This window comes from Glycine soja, chromosome 1 (genome assembly GCF_004193775.1).
Source record: "Glycine soja cultivar W05 chromosome 1, ASM419377v2, whole genome shotgun sequence".
Lineage (NCBI taxonomy): Eukaryota > Viridiplantae > Streptophyta > Magnoliopsida > Fabales > Fabaceae > Glycine > Glycine soja.
The window spans coordinates 11,664,691-11,676,648 of NC_041002.1; the positions used below are offsets into that span (position 1 = coordinate 11,664,691).

Consider the following 11,958-nt stretch of genomic DNA (forward strand, 5'->3'; position numbering starts at 1 on the left):
AGAATCAAATAATTCAAAAAAGAGATGGAGCGCTTAATAGATAACAAGACTATACTATTTTTGTCGTCAAGCTTTTATTAACCAAATCATCACACATTATATTTTAACAACAATTACGAAAAGTCTTTCCATTCTATAAACACACACAAAAAAAAAAAAAAAATACAACATGAAATTGAAACATCATTTTAGCATTAACAACAATGATAATGATTCTCTCTCACAATACCAAGTTGTCTGAATCGATTGTTATGGACCCACATAGACACTTGAGCTTTACAGTGTCCTAAGCCATTGATCTGTGTCTTATCTATCTAGTTTTGTGTACAGTGTTGTTTTCTTTTGTGTTGTCTCAAACTCAATTATTCAAAGTCAATACAACGGTTCAGGATCAAGTAAACGTGCACCCCAATTTAAGTCTCTGATTTGTCTCTCCACAGATCACAACAACGCTCTCACGCACTAGTTTGACCACTTCGCTGTTTGCACTTTTGGTTCCTCACCGATCCACACAGGTTGGAGACACGGAGTGGCAGCAGAAAAAAAATAAAAATAAAAAAGCTACCTTTTTTATTTATTTTGTGTTGGGGGATGGGAAAAAGTGACCCTTATATTTATATAACGGTAATTTGGAAATGAGTGGTAGTTAGGAGGCTCAGAAAGACTATCCAGCAGAATTTTTCATGTGGGGTTTTGGTTAAGTCAAGTTTCTTCAAGATCATAGTCAGAGTGAGGGGATAGGAAGACCCAGAAGCGTTTTGAGAAAGGTATGACTTAATTTCTGAGTTCTCATTTGAGATTTTAATGTGAGTTGAGGAATTTTCTTTGTGTGTGTGGTTCCTTGGTGAAAATGGGGGAGGTCGTGTTTGTTCTTTATTGTAGCGTTTCATGTTTTGGAACGGTAAAGTTAGGAGCTTTGTTGAGGATGTTCACTGGGGTGGGGGTTGGTATTGGAAATTTTATATTCTGATTGATGTAAGCTGAATGTGCAGTAAAATTGTGGTAATGTCTGTGTTGCTGTTATTGATAGTTTTGTGGGGGTTATCTGTCAAGGATTTCCACGGGTTGGCTGTGTTTTGTGTGTTGAATTTGTTAGAAAAGTTGGGATCTCCTATGGTTTCTGTTGTTAAGATTAAAATTTGGAGTAGATGTTTCATTTGTGGAATTAGCTTTCTGTTGAAAGAAAAAATAAATGCATTTTGAAATGAACTGCTAATGAGTTTAGCTTTTCTAGTGGTGAGTTATGAATGTTTGAAGAGTGTGAAGAGGAAATGTCGTGGATTTTCTCTATTTGTTTTTGTCTTTCCAGTGTGGAATTAAAGGGAAAAACATAAGCATACATATCTATGCTTTCATCTTACGTTTTCAGTGAATACTGCCAACAGTGCCAAGAAAAGAGAACATGCAAATTCCTCACTATTCCTTTATCAATTTCCTCTTCCTCAACCTTCTATAAGTTGTATGAACTATAGGCCTGCTAATTACCAATTCCTAACTAGTAACTATTGTTGTTTTCCTTCAGCAGCGTTCATTTTGTTAGGCATTCACTTAATTAACTAGTGAATTGTACACTCTTTTTTATCTTTGTATTAATACATAAAGTATATTTGTTTTGTTTCTTCCATAAGATATCTCATTTCTATCTTATTTCAGGACTGGCTGCTAGTTGCTGAACAACAAGATACAGACTAGAAATGGATGAACTTGCTAATAAAATTCCAGGTGACTTTTATGCTGTAGATGAAGCTTTTGAACAACCCTACTCACTCCAGGGGTTCTCAACTAAAGAAAATGATGTGCAAGAAATATCCCTGCAAGCTTTAACAGATATAGACCATCGCTTAGCCTATTTTTCTGAGAAACTGGTGAACTTGCATGTGCTTTATGTTTATCTATTGGGCGAGGAAAGTGATCTTGAAGCAATGGATTCAACGAATAACTGCATCCTGGAAAACTTATTTGAGAAGGCAGTGACATTTGATCTACTGTCTGGCATTTTAGATTCTGAGGTAAGAGAGCTGGACAGTTTCATGGACACTCTCCAAGAAGAAATTGTTGATGCTCGTCATAAAATATTTTCATGCAAACATTTAACTGAGGTTTTCTTTATGATGGACAAAAAATTGCATGGCTCTAAAGAGTCTGTGAAGCAGTTTCAACAGCAGTTATTGGAGTTGAAAATTCAGTCATCCCAGCTACAGAAAACCATTGAGGCTTTTCGACATGAGAATTGTAAGTTGAAATTTTTACTCAGAATATTTTTGCTCAACATATTTATTCTGAGGATGCAATCCTTTTCCAAGTTTTGGATGACTGTTTACTTTTCTTAGTCATTCATGTTAACAGGCAAAACAGGGAAGGCCTTGAATTTATCAGGAAATGGTCAACTGACAGATGTCAAAGCAAAATCCAATGATCAGATGGTTGAACAACGAAGATATATTCTGCGAATGCTTGAGAAATCTCTAGCAAGGGAACTCGAGCTTGAAAGGAAGTTAGCAGAGTCAAAAAACAATGAAGACCTAAACTTGAAACTCTGCTACACAGAACAAGTGGCATTTTATATGGAAGAGGCTGCAGAAGTAGTTTGGGGAAGATTTCTAGAGGCAGACAATACTGCAGAGGTGTTAATGGGGATTTCTAAAGGTATAATGGGACACCTTCAAGTAACTGAGTTCAACCTCAATGGTTATATACAACGAGAAAATGAGCTGAGATCAAAAGTTCAGATTTTGATAGAGCAGCTCAAGGCTAAAGATGCTTCTTTAGAGAAGCTTGAGGCATGTAATGTTGAGAGTGCTAAGGAAAAGTCTGAGGTGTTGGCATTGAGGGAAAAGGTGAAATTGCTTGAAGAAGAACAAAAAGATTTTGAGCTTCGGATAAATAATGTGATGGCAGAGAATGAAGCATGTCACGAGCACCTAATTGAAATGGAAAATTTTGTTGAGTCTTTGAAAGAAAGCATTGACATAGCAGAAAATCGGGCTGAGAGCGCAGAAGCGAAGGTTACACAGTTAACTGAGACCAACTTGGAACTTACTGAAGAGGTGAATTTTCTTAAAGGGAGTGCCAGTACTGCAGAGAAAAAGGTTGGTTCACTTGAGAAGCAACTAAGGGAACTAGATATCCAACTACAAAATGCAAAGGCGTCTTCTGAAGCAAGTCAAGAACAGCAGAACATGTTATATACAGCTATATGGGATATGGAAATATTGATTGAAGAGCTAAAATCAAAGGTTGCAAAAGCTGAAACTAATAAAGAAAGTGCTGCAGAGCAATACTTTGTGCTATCTGAAACTAACTTGGAACTTAATAAAGAACTGGATATCCTTAGGTCCAGAACAGTAAGCTTGAAAACATCTTTGGATCAAGCTAGCAATGCAAAATCATCAAGGGCAAAAGAAATTGATACTAAAACCAAACTTATCATGGATATGGTAATGCAACTAGCCTCTGAAAGGGAGCGCATCAATAACCAGGTAATGACTTAATAAATTTCTAATTTTGAACTCCAGCTTCTATGTTTCTCTTAACAAAAAATACTAGTATTTTGGGCCTTTAAGGATATGTGTGTACTCAATTGGGTTCCCTAGAGATTGATTTTATAAAATGAAACATTCAATGCCTTAATTTATCCAATTCTGTGCTTATTTCGTGCAATTTATCCAGGGAAATTGTGCATTTTTTTCTGTTCATCAATAACAGTATGTTCTTTGTATGCTCAACCTGAACCAGTTTCTATCAGTATATTGTAAGGACCAAAATAGTTTCTCTCCTTCTTTTATAGTTTTCTAAGCATATTAAAATGTATCTATGCATATTATCTTCAGTATACCTGAATCAGAATTTCCAATCCAGGTCTGCAACGGTTTATGGGTAGTTATACAGAAAGGAACAAGTGGAGATTGTTAACTTTTTGGTAGCCATCAGTTATAATCTCTATATTTTTCATAATTAATATAGGGAATAAATAAGTATTTTTTTTCCTCGAAAGAAAGAAGGATACCCAAAAAGTAGCATGATCATTTTCAAGTTACCATTGTGTATGTAGTACAAGTTTTAATTTTTCTTCAAAATAGTATGGATTTAGTATTCAACTTTTGCTGAGCTATGATACACTAACAGGGATATTAACATTCTTATCACTATGTTCATCCTGCAGTTACATGCTTTAAAACAGGAAAATAAACATTTGGTAGAAAAGTTAAACAATACTAAAATTGATGCCTCTTTTGATGCATGCAACAATGGACTAAATAACAGAAATGAAGATCAAGCTTCCAACAATGACTCAAGCAATGATAGCTGTGCTAAATCATCAGATGAAGAAGGAATAGATCTCTTTAATAAGACCTTTCAGGCAGGTACTTTTTTGGTCATCCTAATCTCTTTAGTTGATACTTGATATGCTTATATGATGCTGATAGGTAAAAGTTGGGTGTTAATTTAATTGTTCTTTTAATGACACTGCATGTAGGACAAATGCTTTTATAATTACGTAATTAGTGCCTTGACAAGCATTTACATACACGCCTATCATCTCAATCCATGTTTTTATTTTATTGAGAGTAAAAATTGGAAACAAAACAAGTAATAAAACATCAAATAATTACTCCACTAACTTTCCACTCTTTTGGGTATGCTTTTGCATTTTATAGGTAGGGGGAAACTACAGACCATACCCAAGTTTTGGTATATCAACTGAAGCTTACAAAACAAGAAAATGTGATACTTAACATATCATTATTACACTTCACTTTTTTCTTTTTTCTAAGTGCTAGTAAGCATGATGCACTCTGGTTAGCCATATATGAAAGACATGATTATTTAGAACTATAAAGGTGATACATAAATGTACGTTGAGCCTTCCAGGGTTCTTCTACTTGTTCATTATTCTATTGCATGCATATTGGAATCTCTTGGTAGTTGGTACCCAAATATGAAACTTATGCTAAATGATAAAAGGAATATTCTTTTATCTGTGTGATGCTTGATGAGAATATAGAAATAATTGACCCTTGTTTAACCACTCCGAAGTAACTTAAAGCTAAATAGTTCTTGGCTAACACCAGATTTACCAAACACAGGTAGAATTGATGAATACATATAAAGTGTCTATGGTTTCTATGGCTTTCAGTAAAGTTTGTTTAAGAAAGAACTTCAAAGAATAGACAAATCAATGAAGCAAACACAACCCTCTAATCTTCCTGCTGTTGTAGATTTTGTCTCTCATTTAGTGTTTCATTCTATTCAACAACTAGCTTTACTATTTTGGATTTCATCTATTTCTTTATTTCTTGTCATTCATCTTTCTTTGCCAGTTTGCCTCTATAATATTAATAACCTCTCTGCCCGAATACACTAGTAGCATGACAAGTCTACAAGTACAAACATTGGTTCTCCCTTCTCAAACCATTTTCTGCCTCCCATTCTATAGTCAGAATATAAAGATAAGAAAGCTTATTTAGAATTCGACATTACATGTGAAAACTGAAAAGTGTAACAATTCTTATTATGATTGCATGTTCGTTCATTAAATAATGATGCTACAATGGTAATTCACAGAGTTGAGCAAAATGCCCCTCATGAATCAATAACCTGTCAGTTTCTTTCAATAATTTACTTTCTACCGTCATTGTAATAGCTATCCTGGATAGATTTTTATATATTGTTGTAGTAACATCACAAAGTGGAGAATTTAACCTTGCGCTGATAGAGCAAAAAGCTAATTTAGAGGTCCAAACTTACTTTTCCTGAGATCCTAAAAGATTCCCCTTTCTTGGTTTCTATTATTAGGTGGATGAAGAAGGTGCAAGCTCTGAAACTCAAGTAACATCATCTATTTCAGCAGATAAGCCTGCAAATTGGAGAAACTTGACATTTCTTTTAGTAGCAATTTTTGTTCCACTGATTTCTGTGTCAGCCTTCTGGTGGTTTGACAAACGAAACATTTTCCTTTCCAAAAGCTTTTGATTGCTAAGTTATGACCTGGCATATAGAAAAATTTGCTGTTTGTGCAGTGTTGCTTCCCTCAAGTCCTCTAGCTTCTTTATTGTTATTGTATATTCATGTGATAATAGGTGGGTGTAAGCTAATATTACAATTGAATTGTAGGTGTTTCTATCATGAGTGCTTAACAGATGTAGAGTTTGTGTTTGATAAAGGTGCAAATGATGAAGATATATGCTTGAGAGGTGCAATAATCATGGAGAACATACATTGTTGAGAGGTGCAAAAATAATGGAAAGAGTTAAATGGTTCAAGGGAAGTTGGATAAGGTGTTTGGTTTTTAACAGCATAAAACCAAGTTATTTGACAAGATTTTGACATTTGCAACCTTGATTTGAATTTGGCTATTGCATGTGTATCTGTACCCCACCCCCCAAAAAAAAAACTAAGTAACGATGTGTTTAATTTTTGATAGTTTATTTAAGCCTTGTGCACTTTTTTTAAAATTATAAAATGTCGAACTATTGAATAGTGTAATGCCGAATCTTTTGATGCATACTAATCATAGTGCATAGATGCAATGAATAGAAAATATATATACTAAAACATTGAGAAAAACTATGTGCCGCTAACAGTATACTAGTGTATGAAATAAATTATATTGAGAGAAAAATACTTATTTTGTGTGTATTTATGGTCTCCAACAAAAATGGTGACTATTTTATACCAATATTCATAGTCAAGAACAAAAAAAAGAATAAAACGTTCAACACAGGAAGTATTTTCTCTTATTATCTAGGAGTTGTTTGGCAGTTACTTATTCCACTTTAAGATGACTTGGGTTTGTTTGGATAAATTTTTCCATAAACATGTATTATGCATAGGAGGGGAAAATAATAAGAAAACTATTTTCTTTTATAAATTAAAATTAGCTTATGCATAAATTTAAAATAAGCTTTTGAAGAAGTTAATATGAAAGAGTTTCTAAAAAATTAGTTTATGCATAAGTTATGAAGAAAGTTATTTCATTTTTTTTCTTCTAAATTTGTTTAGGCTTAAATAACCTTTTAGTTCCTATAAAATAGGATTTTTTAGTCCTTTTAAAGTTTTTTTGTTTAAGTTCTTTAATGATTTAAATTTTTTGGTTTTATCCTTAACGGTCCAATAATCATGTGATTAAATGAAGTAAGAACGACGTTAATAGAATTCTGGAGAAGATATTTTGATAACAGGAAAATAAAAGGGAAGAAACTCAGTTTCATTAACCATTGAACTCTTCCTTTCTAGGAAAAAGAACCACTGAACTCAAGGCGATTAGTTAGGATAGTTATCATTAACTAAATAGGTTAGGGCATCTTTAATACAAGTTTTTTATATGGGTTTTTTAATCATCTTTTTGTGATCCCCACAATATTTTTTTGTGGTCCTTATAGTGTTATGTCACTCTTAAGAAATCCATACACAATTTTACCCTAATGCTAAGAAACCGCAATGACATTGAAATGAAAAAACTGATGAAAAATAGAAAATATTACATAAAATTAATTATTGTTATTTTCTTTTTCGAAACATTCCCAAATATGTTTAACCAAATCTGCTTGAAGTTGGTGATGTTTTTGTTTGTCATGAACCTCAAATCTCCTTTAGAGGTATGTTGATCTAATGCTAGGGTAAGCATCTAAAGATACTTTGAATGTCGACACGCTATTACCTACACTATTATAATCAATATTATTTTGATGTGTCACGTTTGTCCTCAAAAATCATGTTATGCAATATGATAAATGCATAGATGATATTCTTCATAATAACAACATTTCAAAAAAGTGTCGGACCACATATAATTGTGAGTCAAGATTAAAGCACCCTGAGCGCCCGTTCTACATCCTTTCTTGTTGATTCTTGTCGTTGTGCAAATAATTTTGCTTTTCTCCTTGTGGCATTGAGATGGTCTTCACAAATATAGCAAAGTCTGGATAAATGTCATCCACTAAATAGTATCCCATATTATATTGGTTTCTATTCACTATGTATTGTATTGCGAGTGCACGTCCTGACAAAACTTCATTAAACACATTGGATTCATATAACACAGTAATGTCATTATTTGAACCCACATTGCCAAAATATGTATGTTAAATCCACAAGTCTTGCGATGCCACGACTTCAAAAATGATTGTTGGGTTGCAATGATCACCTCAACAAAATTGACCTTTCCATGCAACTGGATAATTTTTCCATTTTCAGTGCATACAATCAATGGAACCTAACATGACTACAAATCCACATAGCACTCCCATTTGTAGTAGTCATTCAGTGTCTTTGCTATTTGGTCTCCTCAAGTACTCATTCCCAAATATGGTGCAGATGCTTGATACAAATTGCTCCAAGCATTCCACTGTATTGGTTTCACTAATTCGAACATATTCATCCACACTGTCAGCAAGTGAGCCATAAGCCAATATATGAAGAGTAGTTGCACACTTCTGCAATGAAGATAAGCCTTTTCGACACAGTGCATCAACCTCCATTTGAAAGTACTCATCATGATTAATTTTGTGGAATTGTTGACAGGAATATGCACTATCTTATAAAAAATAAATGTTAATTACCACTACAAGGGTAGAGTATTGAAATAGTAATTGCTCTTTGCATGAAAAGAAATTAATTTTGTAATAAACTAAAGATCAATTCAATTAAGTGAACATAGAGTTTGCTGTTGTTTGGACTAATTCAAAGCTTCAACCTCACTTTTGTTTGTTAATTCCCCATTGCCACTTCCTAGTCTCTATTTCTATTATCTTTCTAAGGATCAAAAGTAGTATTCCATGTGGTATTTATCATTTATCATTATATATATGAAATTGCAGCATTTACCATATTATTTTCTTCCGTCCTTATAATAAGATTATGCGTGATTTGCTATGTACACAAATGTTAAATTTTGATGTTTCTCCTATATAACTTTCATTTTTATCTTTCCCTCTTAGGAATTATTATACTATTGAAATGAAGTAGTCCATGACCTTAGGCTAATGGTTTCATTCATGGAAATGGGTCAAATTTAATGATGATTGAATTTTGACTTTGGTCTATAAAAATATTTTGTCCCGATTAATGTTTTAGAGGGTACATTATTAACATTATTTGTCATGGAGCCAAGGAATTTTGTGTTTTAATTTAAGTGTTGAATGATATGTTAACTTACTGCCATGCTCTAATTATTGGTTTTAATTGTTGTAGATTTGCTTGTGTAATTAACACTAACTTTAATTATTTTTTTAACAGAATGTCCATCGAACAAACTTTGGCTCCCAAGGGTGATGAACCAGAAAAAATTGTGTCACCTAATATAGGTGAATCAAATTCGGACGAATCAAATGATATTCCTATTAATGAAGTTGATGATGGAACTGACAACTCAACTCGAACGACCACTCAAGAAAGTTAACTTCAGTTGTTTGGAATCACTTTGATAGAAAATTAATAGGTGGAGAATGGAAAGTTGTTTGCAAATATTGTAGAGGTAAACTTTTGGACGACATACTTGCGTGACCATTGGAAGTCTTGCAAACTTCAAACAACACGAGACATCAGACAAGCACTTCTGAAAACTAAAAGAGAAGGAAATGAAATAGTAGTTGTTGGAAATTAGTTATTTAATCAAGAAATAGCTAGGCGTGCACTGTCATCACATGATAGTTCTTCATGAGTATCCATTGTCAATTGTCGATCACATTGGCTTTAAGGAATTTTGTGCTACTTTGCAACCTTTATTCATGGGGTTTTGTCAAAAAACACTAAAAAGTGACATTATGAAGGATTATCATGAAATCAAAGAGATTACAATGAACATGTTTGCAAAGATTCAAAGTCTAGTTGCAATTACTACTGATATGTGAATTGCTAGTAATCAAAATAAAGGCTACATGACTGTCACAACTTACTTTATTGATGATTCCATGACATTGCAAAGTCAACTTGTGAGGTAATATCACTAAACTATATAAAATGCAACTATTATTGTATTATATTATATTATATTTTGTTGTTGGTGGTTAGATGGTTGAAATTTTTATTTAAAATTTAGGTTCATTTATGTGTCTGCTCCTCATACTAGCATAGCTCTTGTTGAAGTCTTGGTTCAATGTTTGATGGATTGGGATCTTGATTGGAAGCTTTCTACTTTGACTGTTGATAACTATAGTACAAATGATGCTATGATTGAATGCATTATAGAAAGAAAATTCTGCCTAGGTCTCTTATTTTGGGTGGTCAACAGTTTCACATGTGTTCTTGTGCTCATATACTGAATTTAATTGTCAAAGATGGTTTGTCCATAATCTCTAATGTGACATCCTCTACCCCACACACACATATACTAATAATAAAAGGAATAAGAATGTGGAATTAATTAAAATTTTTAAAAACACATTTCAAAGGGTAGAAGATTCACATCACTTAGTGAATCATAATAGAACTTGTTCAAATAAATGATAAAATTATCTCGGCTCAAAACAATGTCGCCCATTCTGAATGAAGAGAAATCACACTAAAGCGAAAAATATAAAACAATTATATTATTCATGGAATTATAACATATGAAATAAAATCCTATGTCCCAATGTCACATTTATTAGAGCATTTTCCTGGTACAGGCTAAGCCTCTCCATCTCCAACATGAAACTCATCACATGCTGACTCACTTGAAACAAAATGACAATCAGCCCAAACACAAACACACACCGGAAGTGAGTTATCACATTTCTAAATAAAATACGGATAAACAAAAACATAAGCAAAATAAATTATACAATTATTTATAACATAACTCAACTTAATACAATCCACGTCACTTCACCATTTTATCATTTAAAATTCATCTTTTAATTACCAACATTACACATGAATCACACACTCGAGTCAAGACATAACAATACTCACCAATTTCATACTAAACAATTCACGGGCATTATGCAACAATTATACTAAGACTCAAGTCTATATGCAATGTGGTACCATGTGTGACATCCTGGAAATTTCTACCCAGAATTTTGTAAACGATGCATTTTGAATGATTATATATAAGTATTATTCAGTGTGTGTGTATATATATATATATATATACACTTCTGGTAGAAGTAGATATATTGGGGGAAAGATACGCGGGTTAGGCTGATTAACGAAGAGAAATCCATAACTGGGATAGTTATAGATTAATTCTCAATTAATTAGTCTAAAAATTATCATTTTGCGTGCAACTTAAAATTTAACAAAACCAACCTCTGAACCACGCTCGAAATTTCATTCTGAGCGTTTTGATATATATATTGCTTACTTTCGAAAACTAGCCCCGACGGGTGTAGAGAAACGTGAGGGACTGGAACCAGAGAAACGACACGCAAACCGAGGCATGATTTTAGCATTTCAGAAGGTCAAATTTTTCTCTTCTTATGACTGAGTATGAGTCACATCAAGAGAAAAAGTGGGCCCCTTTTAGCTCCACTCAAAAGGAGACATGTGGCATACCTTTTTAAAAAAAAAAAAAGAAATGAGGAAGCCTTTTTAAACTAAAAACCACGTTCTCTCTCTCCTCACTCACTCAGCCAAAAGTGCAGAAGCTTTTCTCCTTCTCTTTCTCACGTTGCTATTCCTTTCTTCTTCCTCACCATTGAAGCTCCATCAAAGCTCCAACCTTTGCTCACCATTTCTACTCCAAATCGCGAAAGGAAGCCATTTTCAGAGTCGTGAAGCGCACCTCTACATTGCGGGACTTCAAATTTCAGGTTTGGGTAGACTTCTTCTCACATAAATTTTCGTGGGTATTGGGTTTTGGGAGATATGATGGGTAGTTTTACTAGGTTTATGCCTTATGATAGTTATTTGTGAAGAAATTTGATGAAAGCATGCTAAATGTGTCATGTTTAGGATGAGTCAAGCTTACCCATTCTGTTTTAGGGTTTTTATGATGATGCTTGTGTGCTGAAATGGCTGATGGAAAACTGATAG

At 33.5% G+C, this 11,958-nt stretch overlaps 1 protein-coding gene across 5 annotated transcripts; it reads left to right on the forward strand.

Moving 5' to 3' along the window:
* The first annotated feature begins 213 nt into the window (after positions 1–213).
* On the forward strand, positions 214–6,505 carry LOC114412638 (WPP domain-interacting tail-anchored protein 2-like). Of its 5 annotated transcripts, none has more exons than XR_003666805.1 (5): positions 214–767; positions 1,654–2,232; positions 2,347–3,479; positions 4,264–4,364; positions 5,797–6,505. XR_003666805.1 is itself a non-coding variant. In XM_028376613.1 (5 exons), the coding sequence occupies exons 2-5, from the start codon at positions 1,695–1,697 to the stop codon at positions 6,135–6,137; spliced, it is 1,896 nt and encodes a 631-aa protein (XP_028232414.1). In that variant the 5' UTR covers positions 214–767; positions 1,654–1,694; the 3' UTR covers positions 6,138–6,505. The 5 variants fall into 5 exon arrangements, 3 of the variants coding, with proteins under 3 accessions (XP_028232414.1, XP_028232408.1, XP_028232421.1); XR_003666806.1 differs by having other exon boundaries at positions 4,264–4,360; positions 5,797–5,817; XM_028376613.1 differs by having other exon boundaries at positions 4,163–4,364; positions 6,115–6,505.
* The last annotated feature ends 5,453 nt before the right edge of the window (positions 6,506–11,958 follow it).